Genomic DNA, 20,912 nt, shown 5'->3' with positions numbered 1-20,912 from the left:
GTGTAAACTCTACAACTGCAATTTATACAATGGTTTGGAGAAGAAGCAGCCTTGGGTGGTAGATGTGTATTCTTGGGGTGGACAGAGTTGAAGGATATCAGAAAGCTATAAGAGATGATATGTCATCAATAAACTTAGATTTTTATTTTTTTTAAGGGGCTGGAATTTGAACCCAGGGCCTCCCATATGCAAAGGCAAGTGCTCTACCACTTAGTTATATCCCCAGCCTCTAGGATCAGGTTTGACTGCAGAAGTAGAAGTCTAATACTATTGGCTCCACAACATAAATGCTTACTTCTTTCTTCCATAAAAATGTAAAGATGGGTGGTCCAGAGCTGGCATGGTGACTCTGGTAACTCTGATCCTCAGGGCTCCAGGCTCCTTGCTTCCACCTTGCCTTTGATATGGTCCTCATCCTTACGGTCCAGAATGGTAGCTATCATATTCACATTCCAGAATGCAAGATCAAAAAAAGAAAAAAATTGGAAGGATGAAGGGACAAAGATGGAAAGGGCAAGGGAAGAGTCTAAGAAGCTTTCCAGGAATGTTTATGCTCTCATTTAAATGTCATATGGCTATGCCTAGTGGCAAAGGAAGATGGGAAATGTAGTCTCTATTCTGGGTACCATGGTTCCAGCTTTGTAGAAGGGGAGAATGGGTAGTGAGGGCTAATCTGTGGCCTCCTCCATAGGTTATATATGTTTTTTTTTTTTTTTTTGAGAGAGAGAGAGAGAGAGAATTTTTTAATATTTATTTTTTAGTTTTTTGGCAGACACAACATCTTTGTATGTGGTGCTGAGGATCAAACCTGGGCCGCACGCATGCCAGGCGAGCGCGCTACCGCTTGAGCCACATCCCCAGCCCAAATAGGTTATATTTTTAATATCTTTCAGCTCTACTAGTCCATGAGTTTGGCATTCTCAAGTCTTTACTACAGTGGGGCAGATCTAAACACTTGTCCTGGATTCTAAACTCATATCTGAGTGAAATGGGCCAGGAAGCCATCTGAGACTGAGGAGAGAAAGCAGGGAAGGCTTGAAGAGATGCTTGCTCCTTTCTCCATGCTGACCGAGTACACCTGGACATGGTAACATCACCTACTTTTCTTCTGCCTGTGGTTCTGGCGGGCTGACCCAACGCTTTCTTCTCCAGGTGGTAGGCATAATGTCCAGGCCTAGCTAATGAGTTGCTAAGAGCCAAGTATATGATGCATGGCATTTTTGGTCGAAAGGTGACGCCAGCTAGCCATTGAGATGATATGATTATGTTAAGATTTGCATTCATATGGATATTGGACTCCTGCTGTTCACCTAGGCCGGCTGCGGGACTCCTGGAGAGTTCCCATTGGTTGGGGAAGTACAGTAGGAGGGAGTTCCGGGGGAGGAGCTCTCTCTGCGGGTCGGGAGGAGGCCGCTTGGGTGAAAAAAAAATCTGCCCGGGCGGTACCGGACATTGGCGGCAGTTTCAAAAAATAAACTTTGTTCCTGCTTGAGTGGCTCGTGATTTTGAGCCCAGCCAGACTGCGGCAATGAGTCATAGTGACTGAATCCAGGATTGGATCATGGTCCAGTGTGGGCCATTGTGAGATAGTCTTTGGACTTTTGCTGAAATTATTTGGGAGAAATAAATATTCTTCATTGGGGGATGAATGAGCACATTTGGAGTTGCTGGTAGCCATCTTTATATTTTGTAGAAACAATTTGCTTGAGAATGAAGGAACAGGGTCAACCAAGAAGTAACAGAGCAGAGAATGAAGATTGTGACACATTCTTGATTATGACATTATGTAGGCCTCTGGATCCAGCCATGCCTGAAGTGGGAATATCCCTGAATTTCCCGTGTATGAGTCAATAATTCTCTCTCTCTCTCTTTGCTGAACTCAGTTTGAGCTGAGTTTTCATCACTTGTAAATTTAAAAGTCCCCAATAATACACTAGCCAAGATGCAATTCTTCCTGGAAGAGGAGAAAATAATTTTGTGATTAAGAATGCTGTCATCCCAGGTGCCTAATATGCCTGCCTGTTTCCCACAGGAAGCATGCTGAGAATCTAATGAGCATGCCCACTATGTTGGACTTTCTGTAGAAGAGTCTCCAAATGATTCCTCTCATCCCTGTGCATCTGTGCGGTGCCTCCTTACCTCATGAATTGGGGCTTGCTTTATAGGTTGCTTTGACCCATAGAATGTGGCTGAGGCAATGTTGTGCCATTTCCAGGCTGAGACTTAGTAGGTTCTGCTTTTGCTCTCCAAGAGCCCAGGATTGCCAGGTAAAGAAATTGGGCTAGTCTGCTGGAGAGACCAAGTGAAACAGGAGGACAGGCAGCCCCAGATGCTCCAGCCCCCACAGTGGAGATACTAGATACATGAAGGAAGCCATGGTGGACATTCTAGCCCCAGCCAAGCTCCCAGCTGAGTACATTTGCCTGCATGGTCCCAGCTGACCCTGGGCAGAAGAATTTCACAGATAGCCCAGCCAGGCCACAGAATCATGAGAAATAAGGTTGCTGCTTGATCTGTCCAGCATAAAAACCGACTGATACATCCATACAAGAAACTGGAACATCAGGATGGGTCACTGGGTGTCTTATTCAAATGAGGTCCTCACTGAGAAATGGTGGTGTAAAGTGTTGGGACTGAGGGTCAGATGAGACTAGACTCCAGGACATCAAGGAGAGGAACTCTGCTTCAGCTTCAGCACGGGAGGAGCTGGGTGGCCAGGAATTCACCTAGAGGGATCAGGGAGACCAGAGCCCAGGTCTCAGCTCAGCAGCCTGCTGGGTGCGGGTAGTTGTTGAAGGATCCCACAGCCCAGCCGCCTTTGGGAGGGGAGGGAGAGCTGAGTCTGGCTGCCCTGACCCCTCTGGCCATGGGCAGCAGGCAGGAGCCCTCTCTCAGCTCTCCTTGGGACAAGCTGAGGGTCGGGGAGGGTGCACAAGGGCCGCAGTTACAGTCAGGAAAAGGCAGCCTGGGGCGGAGCCCTGAAATCACCGACCCCTGGATCCTTACGCCTTTCCTTTAGGAATACTAAGGCCCCAGGCCTGCAGAATGCAGGCTTATACTTTTTAAAGTTTCTACCCTCTTCTTCTCCTTCTTTGTAAATCATCCTGCTTCATTTAGGGATTTAACCTTCTAAACCATCTCAAATCCTTTTTGGAAATGGGTGGGAGGAACATCACGGATCCTGAGAACTGGGATTATCTCTGGAACCCAGTAGGAGGAATGGAGCCAACGGGTGCCCACCCACGGGCCCCACCTGCTCACCTCTGGGAAGGCCCTCATGCCTGTGCGCATGAATGGGTGTGTGTGCATGTATGAGTGTGTGTGAAGAGTTGTGTAGAAAGTGGGTGTGTTAGTGTATTTTTGAGAGCATGAATGCAAATGAGTAGTGCGTCCACAATGAGAGTGCAAGCGTCAAGCTGTGTGGAAATGCGTGTGCATTACTGTGTTGGTATGAAAGTGAGCATGAATGTAGTGTGGGTACAACTGTTAGTGCTAGAGCACGTGTGTGTGTGTGTGTGTGTGTGTGTGTGAATCCGTGCGCCAGGTTGGGGTGCGCCTGCCTTGACTGATGACTTCTAAGGGGAAGGGGACCTGCGGTCCTTCCTCAGTCCCCCTGCCGTGCTGCCCTGGTTGCAGATGGTTGTTGCTGCCTTTGGCCAGCCGGGTGCTGCCCAGGGACGGCTCCTCCCACCAGGGCATTGCATAGACCAGCCCTGCAAGGACTGGAGTGTGGAGGATGGGATGGGAGAGGTCCGCCTGGGGGCTCAGCGCCGACAGAATGCTGATGTGACAGAGACACTTGTGAAACTTTTTCCTGACAACTGCGAGGCTGAAAATCCCCAGCCTCGGTTCAGGGATTGCCAAGGTCATGGGCTTGCTCTTGCTGGGCCGCAGTCCTGGAGGCTGGCGGTGTGCTCTCTGCTGCCCCCTTCTGGGCTTCGGCCGCTTCGCAGATGCCAAGTGATGCTAAGCCCTCCCGCCCCGCAGAGCAGCTTCCTAGAGCTTTAGTCCACCGACTGCGCTGCGAGGAGGCCGGCTGGGCCACTTCCGGCTAGGCGGAGCATTTCCCAAGCCTGGGGACAAGGATCCCTGACTCCGGGATGCTCACTGCAGGCCTGACATTTGATAGATGCCCCACGAAGGGCAAATGAATGCACACATCGGTTCAGGTCCTAATCAGAGGAGAAACCGAGTCCTAGAAAGGATTTAGTGTGTTGCACAGAGAGGACAGAAATTGAGCAAGGCTCTGCTATGACTTCATTAGGCCACGAGTCCTGGCTCTTTTCTGCTTACCACGAGCCGACTTTCCCAGCTGTCTGGGCTGTGTCAGGAGAAATTGCTGTCCCTGCATCTGGGCGACTGGGTCCAGCTGAGCAGACAGCGAGGGGCTGGAACCTCGTCTGCCTCTGCTGGTGTCCAGGCTCGTCCTTCTGGATTGTGCTGAGTTGGCCCACGCCTGGGAGGAGAAGAAAGGAGCACAGACTCACCTGGTGCCGGAGGGTGCATGTGGGTGTCCCTGATGCCTCTGCCACAGCATCGTCACCCCCAGACAGAGGAGAACACAGGTTCAGAGGCTGGAGCTGCCCAAGGCTCAGCTTGGTGTGTCCATCAGAGCCTCTCTCACTCCTGGATCCTGGGACCCACCCATCAGTACTGTGGCTCTCTAGCTCCGCAGGGAGGAACCAGGGCTCCCAGATGACAGCCTGCCCCTCTCTTCTAGTTACTCAGTGTAGAAAAGGGGAAAACTTAGACTAATGGAAAGAAAAGAGAAATCACCCGGGATACATGTCAGCCTCTGCCTCACTCCCAAACAGACCTGTTCATTCTGCCCTTGCTTAAGTCTGGACTGCTTCTTCCCCAGCTGCTGCTACCAGGACTGACTCCCTCCCTCACCTCTCTGTGTGGCTCATCCTGTCCACCTCCAACCTTTGCTTGAGCCAAGATATCCCATCCCTGGCCCCGTAGGCCCAGGCCCTGAGCACCTACACTGCCACTCCCTGCATCTGCCTGCCCCACTGATAGCTCAGGAGCCCCACAGGCCACAGGAACCACAGTGCCATCTCTAAGTGACCACCTGCTCTAAGTAAGACCTTCTGTGGTTGCCAAGTCCTGAGACCCCAGCGCCAGCCCAGCCCTGCTCCTCCATACCAAAGCCTATAGAAACGCCCAGCATCCTCTGCCTCCCCAGAAAGCTCCTGAGCTACGTGACAGGAACTTCATCCACTTAATGTCCTCAGTGCTCAGCCAGGGCCTGACAAGTGGTGGGCTCTTGGTAAATGTCCACCAAAAGAAGATGAGCTGGTGTGACTGAACCAATTTACTCCCATGAATAACAAGAAGCGCCAGGTGCAGTGGTGCACGCCTATAATACCAGCAACTCAGGAGGCTGAGGTGGGAGGATTGCAAGTTTGAGGCCAGCCTCATCAACTTAGTGAGGCCCTAAGCAACTTAGCAAGACCCTGTCTCAAAATAAAAAATAAAATAAAAAAAGGGCTGGGGAGGTGGCCCAGTGATTAAGTACCTCTGGGTTCAATCTCTGATACTACCACCACCACCACTACTACTACTACTACTACTACTACTACTACTACTACTAATCAATTGTTCAGTGTGTATTTCTATTTAAATATTTAAATATTCAGTGTGTATTATTTAGCATAATGTCCAGCATTGTGCTAAATGCACTAGGAGAAGCCTTGCTTAGTCCTCAGATGGCTCAAAAGGTGATGGAGCTTAATACCCATTTTCCAGATAAGGAACTGAGATCCAGAGATACTAAGTGATATGATCAAAGTAATATCCTGGACCCTGGGCCTTGGGTTTGCCACCCACCCTGCTCTGTGTCTGCCCACATCTGTCTCCTCGAGGCCCAAAGGCCCTTCCATTCTGTTCTCACTTCAGCTCAGCCCAGGTCCAGCCTAGCACAGACAAGTTTCCTCCAAGTATCAGGTGAGGACACGCTTGGGAGGCTGCAGGGGCTGGGTCCCCCAGAGCACAGACACACCTCTGCTCTTTCATGTGGCTGAACAAGATTCAGCAGGCCGATTTTAGTTCCCAAACCTCAAGTTCCTAAAATGAGCTCTAATCAAACTGATGCTGAAAATGCCTGGCCTGAGAATATGGGTCCAGGAATAAGCACAGGCTCATTACCTGACCTTGGACCGGGAACTGAGGCAAGCAGAGCCTCTGCTTCCACATCTGCACAGTGGGCATGAAAATATCCACTCCCCAGCATCACTGGGAGGATCAGACACGAGCGTCCCATAAACTACCAAACTCCCTAATGCAGGGCGAGGAGATATTATGGGATAGACAGTGGCCTGCTCCAGAGGCTGGGAGGAAGGAGGAAAGGAAGGAGGCACTTGGCCCAGGTACAGGTTTTTCTGGTTAGGGTGTGGAGGGTGGAGAGGTGAAATGGAAAAGGAGCCAGGAGGTGAGGTGGGGCTCTGTAGAAACTGCAGGCACCTCAGCTGTAGAAACTGCCAAGTCACCCCCCTTTCTCTTCCTTCAAACCCAAGGCCTCGCTTGTTTCAGACCAGGGCCGTGTCAGTGAGCTACACCACCAATCCTGTTTATGTTTTATTTTGAGACAGGATCTCGCTAAATTGTTGGGGTCAGATTTGAACTTGTGATCTTCCTGCCTCATCCTTCTAAATTGCTGGGATCACAGGCCTGTGACACCCTGCTTGGCTCTTCTTTTGAAAGCAGTCTTCCTTAGGCATTGGGTGCAGTGGGACTTGCATGATCATGGCAACTTAGGGAACCCGAGGCAGGAGGACTGCAAGTTCAAGGCCAGCCTTAGCAACTTGGTGAGACCCTGTATCAGAAAGCCCGTCCTGTCCCCTGTGGTGAGAGCTCCCCATTGATGGGAGCCAGGCCTCAGCTCCATCACAGAGGTGGCTGTGACTCACCAGGGAAACCTAGGTTCCTCCCAGCCCACTCTTGTGCAACCAATTCTTTGAACCTAAATGTCTGACTTCTCAACTCCAGTGAAAATTTCAGGATCCCTGTGAATAAAAACCATGGGAAAAAAAGAGTGGGGGATGGGGTAACTCAGGGGTAAAGAGTTCCTGGGTTAAATCTTCAAAACCAGAGGGGGGTGAAAAAGTCTTGATTACTTTTTTTTTTTTCTGTTTATACAAGCAGTATATGCTTACTGCAGAAAGTTCAAACAACCCTGAGACGCAGTGTGGAAGGTGGACAGTTTCCCACGTTTATGTTCCCCAGATGGCGCTGCTATTGACATTTTGGAATATATTTGTCCAGATTTTTCTTTTCATGAACAGATGTCTATTTACTAATGAGATAAGTATGTTCCTTGAAGATTTTTTTTTTTAAATTTATGGTTCTGCAGATAGAACCTGGGGTGCTCTACCACTGAGCTACCTCCCCAGATATTTAATTTTTTTTTTTTAATTTTTAAAACAGGGCCTCACAAAGGTACCCAGGCTGACCTCGAACATGTGATTCTCCTGCCTCTCTTGACCTCCTGAGTTGCTGGGATTACAGGTGTGCATCAGTGCGCCGGCCCATGAAGATAATTTAAAACAAAGCCGAGCTGTATAATGTTTAATTCTTCCCACCACCCCTCTCAGAAGTAATCACTATTCACAGTTCTGCAGGAACACGTTTGAGCTTTTCATATGCATTTATATCCACGAGTGGGCCTAAAGGAGGGGGTGGCATGATGACAGAGACAAAGGCTAAGCCTGCTGTGATTCAAGTTCCAGCTCCAGTGACTACTGGCTGGGTGAATGTGGGCAAGTTACTTAACCTCTCTGAGCCTCATTTTCTTCTGGAAGATGGAAATCATGAAAACACCTCTTCAATGAGTTGTTGAAAGAAGTGAGATAAAGGGTGCCAAGTTTAGCATCATGTCTGGCTCATCCAGGATTAACTGGTGTTATAGACACGCAGAGTCACACACACGCACACACACACACACATACGCGCACACACACAGGATCATATTATGCATATTATCTTGTTAGATTTGGAGGCAGAATTATGTGGAATGATTAGTCACAGGGATCCTGAAATTTACACTGGAGTTGAGAAGTCAGACATTTAGGTTCAAAGAATTGGTTGCACAAGCGTGGGCTGGGAGGAACTAGGTTTCCCTGGTGAGTCACAGCCACCTCTGTGATGGAGCTGAGGCCTGGCTCCCATCAATGGGGAACTCTCACCACAGGTGACAAGACGGGCTTTCTGAAGACTGGTCTGGTTAGTTCACTTAAGGCACATCCCATGGGCCTCTCCCTCCCTCCTTCCCAGCCTCCACTTCCTGCCTCCCTGTGGCCTCCATTTTGCCACCTGCAGGTCATTTGCAGCCCCACAGCTAGAACACAAGCTTACAGTGTCCTCAGGCCTTTTGAACAGGTCATGGGATGGGTTGAGGAAGTAAATCCCAAAAGAGCGGGTCATGTCACCGTTCTGGAAATCTGCAAATGCGACCTTATTTAGAAAAAGGGTCTTTGCAGATGTTATGTTTTAAAAATATTTTTTAGTTATACAGGGACACAATATCTTTGTTTATTCATTTTTATGTGGTGCTGAGGATCGAACCCAGTGCCTCACATGTGAGAGGCAAGCGCTCTGCCACTGAGCCACAACCCCAGCTCTTTGCAGATGTTATTAAGGACTTTTATCAAGAGACTGTTCTGGGTGATCGGACCCCAATTCAATGACAAATGTACTTAGAAAAGACACCCTGGGGAGATTTGGCAGAGAGAGGAGGAGGAGGAGGAGGGGGCAGTGTCACCATGGAGGCAGAGGTTGGAGCCATGACCTGCTCCCCCATCCCCAGGGAGGTAATGCTCAGAGCCACCATAACACAAGAGATGAGGGACCAAAGAAGGACCCCACAGATCGGCTGGGCCATACCTGAATGTCAGACTTCTGGCCTCCAGAACTGCGTGAAGGTGAATTTATGTTGTTTTAAGTCACTCAGTTTGTGATAATTTGTTATGGCAGCCACAAGAGAAGAATACGGTCATATATAGACTGGTTAAAATGTCCCAAGAAGCCAGGTATGCCCGGTGCGATGGCATATGCCTGTAATCCCAGCAACTCAGGAGGCTGAGGCAGGAGGATTAAAAATTGGAGATGAACCTGGGTAACTAAGCAAGGCCCTCAGGAACGTAGGGAGACTCTGTCTCAAAATAAAAAATAAAACAGGCTGGGGATGTAGTTCGGTAGTAAAGTGCCCTGGGTTCAATCACCAGTCTCCCTTACCCACCCACAATAAAAGCAGGGAAAGAGAAGTCAGATGTTATAAAATGTATATATTGAGAAGTCTTGTTTTTATATATAACCATTTTTATTAGGCTCTTTTGTATTTTTCCAGGGTTTCTTTACCTGCCTCCTACCTTCCTGTAACTAGGGATTGAACCTAGGGCCTTGACATGCAGGGCAAGCACTCTACCACTGAGTTATGCCCTCAGCCTGCCTCCCCAATACCCTCTCTCTAATTTTATTTTGAGACAAGGTGTCACTAAGTTGTCTAGGTTGGTCTCAGAATTTGCAATCCTCCTGCCTCAAGCTTCTGAGTTGGTGGGATTACAGGTGGACACGCCCCCTGCCCCATTCCAGGACAGGGTTTCTCTATATAGAGAAGAATACATTTTGCTTGCTTTCTCTGCCATGTTTAGGAGTAATCTTTTTTTTTTAAATTAATTAATTAATTAATTAATTAATTTATAGGAGTAATCTTTTAAAATGTGGATGTGAGGGCTGGGCGCGGTGGCTCATGCCTGTAATCCCAGCAGTTCGGGAGGCTGAGGCAGGAGGATCATAAATTCGAAGCCAGCCTCAGCAAAAGCAAGGCACTAAGCAACTCAGTGACACCCTGTCTCTAATAAAATACAAAATAGGGCTGGGGATATGGCTCAGTGGTTGAGTGCCCCTGAGTTCAATCCCTGGTACCCAAATAAAAGATGTATGTGACTGTGTCACTTACTATCTTTATTTTTCTATTTAAAAAAAATTTGGGGGGAGTATGGGGGATTGAACTCAGGGGCACTTAACCACTGAGCCATATCCCCAGCCCTTTTTAATATTTTATTTAGTGACAGAGTCTTGTTGAGTTGCTTAGGGCCTCGATAAATTGCTAAGGCTGTCTTTGAACTTGGAATGTCCTGCCTCAGCCTCCCAAATCAGTGGGATTACAGGCATGAATCACCATGCCTGGCACTCCACTGTCTTTAGATGAGATCCAAACTTCTAAAGTGGTCCCCTGGAAGACCCCATCCCAGGATCTCTACTCAAATTTGTCACCTCCTTTGAAAAAAACTTCCCTGACCTCCCAAGCTAAAAAATTCCCCTATTTCTGCTATTTCTTTTTTTTTAAATTGTTGATAGACCTTTTTTTTTTATTATTTAAATGTGATGCTGAGAATCGAACCCAGTGCCTCACACATACCAGGTAAGTATGCTTACGACTGAGCCACGGCCACAGCCACCGTTCTTGCTGTTTCTTATCTTACCACCCTGCTTACCATGTGGGAAGTTTCTGCATTTCATCAAATGTATCATAATAAAAATGGCCTGGGTGATGCGTCTGGCTCTTTGTGTGTCTCCCCACTCTGGACTGTAAATTCTTGGGGCTGGAATCTGTTTTGTTCCTGCCTTCTCCTGGGGAGCCCCAAGCAGTGGGCTTGGCCCCTCATAGGCCCTCTGTAAACATTTGTCAAGTACATAAATGAATACTGAAGGTCAAGCATTTTCTCTCTTCCTTTTAAAAACTTATTTATTAGTTCTAATCAGTTATACATGAAAGTAGGAAGCTCTTTGATTCATTGTACATAGTGGCCAGGTGTGGTGGTGCACGCCTGTAATCCCAGAGGCTTGGGAGGCTGAGGCAGAAGCATTGCAAATTCAAAGTGAGCCTCAGCAACTTAGTGAGGCCGTAAACCAACTTAGAGAGGCCCTGTCTCTAAATAAAATATGAAAAAGGGCTGGGGATGTAGCTCAATGGTTAAGCACCTTTGGGTTCAATCCCCAGTACCTAGAAAAAAAATGTAATTTAACCTCTTTGAGCTTCTGTAAAAGTGGATCTCTTAGTAAGGATCAAATGAGGATGGAGAGTGCATTTTGAAATGCAAAATCCTACCCAAATGGGTTCGATAATGGTCACTGGTGGCAGAGAATGGAAAAATCCTTGTAATACAGGAACCCTTGTAATACAGTCATTTCATGTTAGGTCACAAGAGGGCAGCCTCTCCCCCATGCCCCTGTAGGGCCCTCTCACCCATTTCTCCCAGAGAGACCTGTCCAGGCCTTCTGGTAAGTAAAAAGCAGTGTAGACCCTCCATGAAGAGCCTGGGCCTGGGACCTGTCACTGGACTTGTCACTGGGGGTATGGATTGCTTTCCTCCACAGGACAGAGGCACGGGGTGGGACATTTAGGGACAGTTGTGAGACCTTTAGTACTTCTTGGGTTGTGTTGGGCCTTCCTTCAGTTTGTTCTGGGGTACAAAGGAGAGATTTGGGTAGGTCCTTGGCATTTGGGAATCACCATGTAAGAAGAGCTTTGTTCTCAAAATGTGGCAGTGTGGAGGACCATGCCTAAGCTAACAGTGTCCCTCAACTAACAGTGTCCCCACTGGCCCTGCTGCCCATGGTACAGCTGAAGCCCAATGTCATTGTGCAACCTGGCTAATGCCTGCGGGGCACTAGGAATCCAAATGTTGTGTGAGGTGTGAACTGGCCTCAGATTCTAGACTCTGTGACTCCTGTTTGACCAGATGAGTCACACCTTTGAGACTGAAGGACAGGGGCTGTCACATGGCCAGGTTGCCAGGGCTCCGTGGTCCTTGCTGAGCCCCAAGGGATGCTCTCCCAGCCCTACATTCCTAGACAGTGGTGGCATCTGATTGCCTGGAGGTGGCCCCTGATTGCTATCTCTGCTGCCTCTGGAAATGGTGGATGATAGGAAGCACTGGGTGGCGGGTGGGGGATTACCTTATCTGGGGCTGTTAGGAAGAGGGTCTTTCCATGTTCTCAGGAAGAAACAGGAAATGAGCCAAGAGTTCAGCACTTTATTATCGTCACATAGCACAGGAGAGGCCACTTGGGTTTCAGCAAAGGGTAAGCCTCCCCACCACAGAGCCCCACCAACCAGGCCAAGTGGGGATGGGGGACCACATGTCATGGTTAAAAGCAGAAACACAGACTTGATTTGATGCCAGCTTCACCATGTGTGGTCTCTGCTAAATCTCTCGACCTCTCTCAGCCTTGGATTTCTTGTCTATGAATTAAGTAGTAGAACTGACTTCAGTGGGCTGCCGGGAGAACTGAGACCAGGCTTGCACACATGTTCGGCTCAGTCCCTGGCGAGTTATGAACAGTCAAAAGGGGAAGCCATTATTGCTATTTTTACTAGCAAATCTGATATTCCTATGGTCAGGCAGCCTCAGTCTCCGTGTGTGAGTCTTACTTCCTGAAGATCTCCAACATGGCCTGTTAGGAACACAGCCTGGGATATTTGTGGGAACAACCTGGTCCCTGGGAATGTGGCCATCAGACCCCAAAATGAGGTTTCTGGGGCCATGACAGTTATCTCTACCAAATCCATGAAAAGCACTAGGAAGAGTTTGGGGAAAGTTCTAGTTTAGGATTTGGGGCATTTATTTAGTTAGCATTCCCTCTACGTAGCGGGGGAAGGCAGTTTCTTTTATTTTTATAGTTTTTGCTTTGGCTAAAACAGTGACAGAGGCCACAGAATTTGAAATCTATGCTTTCTCTGCCTTTGGCTGTCTGGGTGACCTTGGGCTGGTCACTTTACCTCTCAACCTCACTAACCCTACTAACCTTAGTGGAACTTCGAGGATGACACTGGGCATTGGAATAAAAAGTGAACTGTAAATGATGGCTGCTTTGTAAGTAGCAAAGTAGTTAATAAGATGTAAGTGGCTCAACTGATTGGGGCTGCGCATGGTGGTGATGCCTATAACCCAGCTACTCAGGAGGCTGAGGCACAAGCTCTAGGCCAGACTCTGAGAATTAGCAAGGCTCTCTCAAAATTTTAGAAGAAAAGGGCTGAGGAAGTAGCTTTAGTGGTAGGGTGTAGAGTAGCTAGTGTAGGTAGGTAGAGGGCTTAACATGTGTGAGGCCTTTAGTTCAACCCCCAATACTGCAAAAAGATAAAGGAGATTATTCGGATAGAAGGCATCTGTGTGTGTGTGTGTGTGTATGTGTGTGTGTGTAACGCATGTGTGTGCTTGTGCAGGAAGAACAATACCTGAATTCTGACCCTTGTAGCAAGGTTAGAGGTGTTGTGTAGGATGATCTCAGGGCACTGCAGTGAGTAGAAGCACCACAAGAGGGCGTCCTGAGTCTTGTTTTCTCTGATTAAAATTTTTTTCCATTTTTCTGTGGCTGCTTTCCAAATCAAATTAAGCCTTATGGTTTGCAGTTTACCTAATTGATTTAATAAACTTTTAAAATAAATTCATGTGCATGTATTAGTTTCTCAGTAACGTGGATACGATACTGTCGTTCCTATCGCAAGCCCTGCAGGGAAGTGGGGGAGGGTGGGGAGGGATGGAGAGGAGCTCATGCCTCCTGGTGTCCTGGTTCAACCACTGCTCAGCTGTGTGACTTGGAACAAGCTTCTCCAGAGTGCGACAATGCTGAAGTTCCCACATCCAGCCTCACAGGGATGTTACGAAATGGACACAGTGGAAAGAAAAGCAACTTAAAGGTCAAGAACATGGTTCACAAGCCCTCTTACCTTCAGTGCATGACCTTCTCCTTGACCCTCATCCCACGGGGCACTGCTAGGGTGGGAGGGAGGCGAATCCAGCTGCTAAACCGTGACCTCAAGAACAGTATTTCCAGGAATCCCCATCTTAGCATCCAAGGGATTCCTGGGAAAACTGGACCGTGAGGACAAGGTGGGAGAGAGTGAGCGGCCTTCAGCACCAAGGCTGCCATGTCCCTACAGGCCAGCTGGGGTTTTCTTCCGCATCCAGCCATGGCTGCAGCGGTCAGTGTGGGTGCCATGTTTCACAGGATGCAGCCCATTGCTCTGGGAAGAGTAGTGACTGGAACTTCAAGTGCCCTGGAAAGTACCTTCCCTGTCATCAAACCCAGACTGACTATGTCCATCAGAAACATTTGGCAACCCGGATCCCAGACTCAACCCCCTTCCTCCGCCTCTGTGATCTCCATGGGTCTCGTGTATTCCTGAGGCTCCAGTCAGAGGGGTGAATCTAAACCAATTGGGCAAATGGAGTTCCCAGTCTCTGGCAATTTCCTCGCTGATGACCCCTGGCAAATCACTTAACCTCTGAGCCCTGGCTTTCCTTCATTGTAAAATGGGATAGTACAGGACCTAGTGAGGAAATAAATGAGATCAGAGAGCAGGGGAAAGGATTCATGCAAGTGTTTGGGTCTGTCTTTGCTAAAGTTACCCCAGGTATGAACACATATGAACATTATGGAATCCTGGATTCCATAATCACCACTGATGTGTGAGAATGTGGATCTGGAGATAGACAGATGAGGGAACAACATCGGCTCAGCACAGTCTGTGTGACCTTGGGTAAGTCGTTTAACAGAGCATCAGTTTTCTTCTCTGTAAAGTGGCCCAGTGACACGGTCCTTCTCCCAAGCTACGGAGGAGGTTAAATAAAATTGTGCCAGCCCAGTGGCTCTCCTCTGCTGCCATTGTTTGTCCAAAGCCTCTGGGAGAGCTCACACATTTATGAGATGCCTGCACTCGTTTAGGCAACAGCCCAGATCCAAGATTAGGAGCTCAGAGAGCAAAGACCTTGACTCAAAGCCCAGGACTTGTGTCTCTAGGGTTTTTAGGAATTGTCTGATCTACACATGATAAATGGGTTTCAGCTCCAAATCATTAAGAGTGACTGTCCAGGTCTCAGTTGAGCAGGATTCTAAAGCTATATCCAAACACTTCAAGAATGGCTGCCTTGACGGATTAGCAGTGTCCGCTGTGGGCTCAGAAAGAGGATGTGGAGGCAGATTACTAGATAGCAGTCTCCACGGAGTGGCTCAACACCTTGTGCTACAGATGGACATTCTGGGTCCACAGGGGCAGGGCCTGCTTGGAATCACAAAGCCCATCGTGAGACTGGTAGAACCTCCCCACCTCTGCCAGCTGCTGACGGTCTGCATTCTGTGAACTCCCCGTCTGTCCTTCTTGGTACCTCACTTACCGCTTCCAGGATGATGGCTGCAGAACAACTTCTCCCTTCCCGAGCTACAGTGCTTCATCTCAGACTCCCAACTGACCAGAGATGCAGCACTGCACCTCAGGCTGGGGGACAGGGCGCTGCACTGCTCCGCTTGGCTGGCCGGTGGTGGGCACTCCTCCCTGGACAGGAGAAGGGGCATGAGAGGGGACCTCAGTTCCACCCCTCCAGCTCTGCCCCGGGGACTGCTGGAACTATCTCAGCAGCGTTTCCTGTCCTTGGCCTGACATTGAAGACCTCTGGGATCAAACCTCGACCTTCCTCTTCTTTTCCTTTTGGGCTAGAGATTGAACCCCAGGCTGCTTTACCACCGAGCTACATCCCCAGCCCCTTTCATTTTTTTGTTCTGAGACAGAGTCTCACTAAATTGCTGACTGGTCTCAAATTTGTGATCCTCCTGCTCTGGCCTCCCAAGTCACTGGGATTATAAGCATGTGCCATTACGTTTGGTCTTAAATGGCTTTTAATCACAAAGTTGTGTAACTATCACCACAATACGTTTTAGAATATTTCATCACCAACCCCCCTCTCCCAAGATAAAGAAAGCCCCTTTCTTAGCCAACCCCAGCCTTTGGTAGACCATCTTCTGCCTCTATAAATCTGCTTGTTCTGGACATTTCGATAATTGGAATCATCAAGTAGGCTGACCTCTGTTTTTGACCCTATGCCTCATCTTTATGTGTGATGCACCCCAATCAAACAGCATCCTGGTACTTGACATTTATTCATTAAACACTGTATCCAACCTGTCTTCCCTTTCCTCCTCCTTCTTTCTTCTTACCCATCCTCCCAAAGTGACTTTTCAAAATGCAAATGTGCTCAATCTTCCCTGGGCTGATACTCTGGAAGGGGCTCCCCATTGCCCTGGTGCTGGGCTGTCCCCCTCCCTCCCCCAACCATATCTTCTTGGTGTGCTGTCTCTACTAAAATGACCACCTCGGGCTGCTGTCCCTGACTTTTTTAGATCTCAGGACACCCTGCTTCACATGCTTCCCTATCCTGGACCACTCTTTTCCTTTACTGCTCTTGAGTTGTGGTTTTCACTTGTGGATGTGAGGCCCATCTGCAAGGGAAGAGCCCTGGCAACTGTCCTCAGCCCTGAGATCAGGGTCTGTCAGTGTGGATGCCCCATAGCATTGGCTGAGTGGATGAACCATCTCCTCAGTCTCGCTCTCTCTAGTATGGGAGTTATTTGCCTGGGTGTCTGACCTGGTTAGATTTCCAGTTCCCTGAAGACAGTGCCCCATGTCTTGTTAATTGAGGGGTCCCTAGCTCTTGCTGATGGCTTTGTCCAGGGTGATGGGCTACAGAGAGTGTCATGTGGTGGCTGATTAAATGCATGTTCTCCTTTGGGCCTGACATGGGTGAGAACTTCCAGGTGAGTGAAGCCCTTCCCTATTCCTCCTGCTCTGCCAAGCTCTCAGGCTCCCCAGAGGACCCTCCTGCTTTGGCTGATGGTGACTATGGTGGCCTTGATGCCAGATGACATGTGCTCTCAGAGATGTGTGAAGGGGGTGAGCAGACTTTCCTCAGGGCTGGGAGAGAACAGAAAAAAATATGCGGCTCCATTAAAAACAAACAAACATGTTTACTTTGTCTCCAGCAGAAATCTGACATCAGGTCCCATCTGAGCTCTGGGGGGAGGGAGGGCATTGTCCTCTGGTCTGCTGCTCAGGGCAGGCCACTTTTGATGGTCTGCTAATGGAACAGCCCTGCCTTCTTCTTATCTGGAATTTTCCTGCAGAAACTTCTTTCCAAGTGCATTTGGCTGGCTGGTAACGGGGACACTGGCCTCATTTGGGGGTCAGGGACGGCCTGTCTGCTCCATACCCCACAGCTCCTGTTCCCTGGGAGGGGAGGTGTTTAGCCTGACCAAGGGAGATCTCAGTGAGAGCCAGATGATTATCCTAAAAAAGTGCAGCTTCACTCCCATGAGTCAAGCTGAGAAGGAATCCCCACCGTCCCTGGGTGACTGCTGCCAAAGCCTACTCCTCTGCACCACCGTTGGCCTCCAAGGGCAGGAGTAGAGTGAGTGATTCTGGGAATTGGTGGCCTCAGTACTGACTCAGTTGTTCCACGTTGATTTGCTTTCAGTCCTTCAATGTATCAGGGGGAGAAAATTCTCCATTCGGTGCTGTCCTGCCTGGGACACCTTCCTGAGTCCTGCTTATCACCCACCTGGCTTCAGGCCCAGGGCCTGACCAGCCACAGTTTCAGGTTAAAGTGTTAACAATGTTGTTTCATTTTCATTGTATTTATTTTTAACTATGGACAGTGTTACAGTGTTTCATTTAAGTATTTACCATTTAAGCAACTGTTTCTACTTTAGCATTCCAAAGGACTGGCGCTGGCCTAGAATCCCAATAGCTAGGGAGGCTGAGACAGGAGGATGGTGAGTTCAAAGACAGCCTCAGCAAGAGTGAGGCACTAAGCAACTCAGTGAGACCCTGTCTCTCAATAAAATACAAAATAGGGCTGGGGAGGTGGCTCGGTGGTCCAGTGCCCCTGGGTTAAATCCCCAGTACAAAAAAAAAAAGGACTCAACTTACAAAATAAAATGAGCATGGGAATGGCTGAGTGTGGGAAATGATGCCTGATGCCTTTTGATCTTCAGACAGCTGGTGAGGTCCACCTCCGCTGGAGGACCAGGAATGGGAGGTAACAATTCTAGGGTTGCAGAGCCTGAACTGCACCTGGGGAGGGGCCGTTTCAACCTCACCCTGTGGGTGAAAGACACATCCAAGACAGCAGGTCTCCTGGGATGAGAGGCAGGAACCAGCAGTAGGAGGTCCCATGCTTCTCTGGGAGAGACTGGTGCCCGGGCAGGGGGCTGAGATGCAGCCTTTGGCACAGGAGGTCTTTGCTTCCATCTCCGATGGGCCCTTGGGTCTGTCCTTCCCCAGGCTAGAGGCTGCCTAGATCTTTCCCTTTGCATCTAGGACAATCATGTTGATGATGACTATAATAAGAATGGTCATTTATTGAAATGCTTTAATTGTGCAAATCCTTGTGGACACCCTGAGGCTCCATGGGAATGGAATTTTCCAAAGGCAGAGAGCAAAGACCTGCACTGGGATTCCTCACTCAGAACAGCCAACCCCAGGTCCCTCACTGTTGACCTCTATACAGATGTCTCATCTCTTGACCAGTGTCCCAGTCTCTGGTTTTGGGACAAGATCTCATCACCACATCTGTTCACACAGCAGAGCAAGTGCCTCATTTACATGCAGAGGGAGATGGGACCAAATCTGACACAGTCCTTGCCCTAGTGTGGCAAAGTCAGGCTGAGAGAGAGGAAGGCAGACCTAAGAGGGCCAAGAAAGACCCCATGAAAGGACTGCCAAGGGCTTAGAGGACAAAGAGGCTCCAATCCCTGGGGGAGCTGGGCAGGCTTCCTGGAGGAGGAGGTGGTACTGCTGAGCTGGGGGGAGGGGCAGAGGTCCAGGCAGGGTGTCCTTCCTCCTGGCTCTCTGGCCCCTGGAACACTTCCTTTGAGTCTTGCCCACTTGCTGGGCTGGCAGGCAGCACTTGTCCCATACCCTGTTTCCTTCAAGCGAGGGCCTCCCTGAGAAGGGGCTCTCTGGCCCCTATTTCACTTACCCCATGAAAGGCTCCTTCACACTGGATCCCAGGGGAGATGGGGGAAGCCGTTTGGGAGTCTTGGTTCTGTCACCAGTTGGCAAGTGACTTCACGCCAGGCCCCTCTCCTCTCTGTGGCGCTCTTTCCCCTTCTGTTAAAGGAGGTGACTGAGCCAGGTGGTGTCAAGAGTTTTACCTGGTGGCTTTCAGTGCTGGCTGTGGGTAACTTGGGGGTCTGCTCCCAGGAGAACACACTGTTTCCCCTCCCTTTCTTGAAGTCTCCAGGAAACGTCTCTGGGTTGGGGGAAACTTGGTCGGCGGGCTGTTGGAAGGCTCTGGGGAAGGGTGGGTGAAGGGGAGGCTGGGAGGGAGAAAATAAACAGTGGCTGTCTGGGTTTTCTCACCAGGCCTCGGCGAGGAGGCTGACCAGGGCTCCTTCCTTATATGGCCTGGCTGGTCTGGGCTGGGAGCCTGCCCAGCCCTCCCCACCTCCACCACCAGGCAAAGGGCTGCAGGACACCGCTGGTCACCTGGAACTATGCTGCTATGGAGGGCAGAGCAGAATCCAGGACTTGCCCCAGTTATCACCTGTATAAACCAAACTGTCTTGGCCTCTGGCTGCTTGGGGAGAGTGGGTGGGAGGATTCATATGGGGATAAGGGATGGTGGAAGAGAATCATCCAGAGAGGAGGGGACCTACCTGGTCCTGACTTGACTCAGTGTGACCTGCTAAGCCCTTTCTTCTCCATATATCTGTTTCTCCTTCTGTCAAATGGGAGTATGGAAAATAAAAATAAATCCCATCAGCCCTATGGGGTGGGAGCTTTTGAATCCCTATTTTGCAGAAAAGAAAACAGACTCGGAGAGGCCAAGTCATTTGACAATAGCTATCCAGCTGACAAGGTGTGAGACAGCCTTCCAACTTGGGACTATCTGATATCAGGGTCTGGTTCTGAATGGGCTGAGATTCCTCTTGGTGGAAACATGCAGCCACTTATAGGTGCTGTATGAAAAGAGATTACACTGGAGCCACTCCCCTGGAAGACCCGAATGCCTAGTGACCAAGCCCAAGGGGGACAATTCCTTTAAGCAACAGGAACAGGAGCTACAAGGTCATTCATCTTGGTGTTCTTGGCACATCACATAGTGCCTGGCACAGAGTCAGGGCTCAGAAAGGGGTTCTGTGGAATCATTGGATTAAAAAGCTTCACAGGTCAACCTGCACCATGGGCACAATCCCCTAACTCCAAGGCACATTCTCAGGATTAAAAAACACAACCCATGAAAGCCAGGGGCACTGGTGCCCACCTGTAATCCTAGCAGCTTGGACAGCTGAGGCAGGAGGATGGCAAGTTCAAAGGCAGTCTCAGCAACTTAGCGAGGCCCTGTCTCTAAATTAAAATAAAAATGGGGATGTGGTTAGGCACCCCTGGGTTCAATCCCTGGTTCTAGAAAAAAAAAATCCATGAAAAAGCAGTCAGGTGCCACCCTTAAGATGGCCTTGTCTTGTGTGGCAACGAAGTCTCAAAATAAAAAATAAAAATTAAAAAGGGTTGGGAATATATAGCACAGGCATAAAGTGCCCCTGGGCTCAATTCCAAGTACCCTGACACTCACCCTGAAAAAAAAAGATAGCCTTGTCTCACAAGTTTTTCTTTCTTCTACAGTGCCCGTGGCACAGTGTCATCCCAGATGGTCAGAATGGCCTCCTGAGCTGACCACTTCCCGCTCAGCCCAGCTGTGGGACAGAGAGGTGACAGGTACCTGTGCTCAGAGCCTGGATTCTGGGTTCTACTTGGAGCCTCAGGCTGGTCCCAAGTCCCAGCCAGGCAGCACCGACGGTGGGAGAGGCTAGAAAGAGGGAGGCTGAGGGGGTGGGGGTGGGCTTCTGGGAACAGCTCGGAAATGTGCCTCACACAAGCGCTGACTTCCTGTGTGCTCTTGAGGCGGCCTTGGAACCTCCCTCACCCCATCCATCATCCTGGCATCCTCTAGGACCCCTTCCCGAGGGTTGGAGGTGGGGCTTGGGGGCCGGGGACTGGCTGTCAGTGTGGCTGAGAGACCACAGCTGGCAGTCCTGCAGGCCTGCTTAGTGTTGGAGCTGGACAGTGGGTGTTG

At 49.4% G+C, this 20,912-nt stretch overlaps 1 protein-coding gene across 21 annotated transcripts in view; it reads right to left on the bottom strand.

Moving 5' to 3' along the window:
* Nucleotides 1-20,912, bottom strand: part of LOC107142580 — a 44,399-nt gene that overhangs the window by 11,160 nt on the left and 12,327 nt on the right. For 2 of the 21 annotated variants that reach the window (XR_007350637.1, XR_007350625.1), the window contains 2 exons: nt 17,765-19,559; nt 12,019-17,062 (listed from right to left, as the gene is read on the bottom strand). Coding sequence is in view for 1 of the 21 variants with exons in the window: in XM_048811782.1 (XP_048667739.1) it covers nt 1,783-1,954; nt 4,294-4,456; nt 15,180-15,337; nt 18,816-18,820 (498 nt within the window). In the remaining 20 variants the exon portion in view is untranslated. Of the gene's footprint in view, nt 1-1,534; nt 4,457-12,018; nt 17,063-17,764; nt 19,560-20,102; nt 20,186-20,912 lie in introns of those variants that run through there. The other 19 variants (XR_007350629.1, XM_048811782.1, XR_007350633.1 and 16 more) reach the window with 19 other exon arrangements.

The sequence above is a fragment of the Marmota marmota genome, unplaced genomic scaffold, assembly GCF_001458135.2.
Source record: "Marmota marmota marmota unplaced genomic scaffold, marMar, whole genome shotgun sequence".
NCBI lineage: Eukaryota > Metazoa > Chordata > Mammalia > Rodentia > Sciuridae > Marmota > Marmota marmota.
This window is presented reverse-complemented; position numbering and strand designations above follow the sequence as displayed.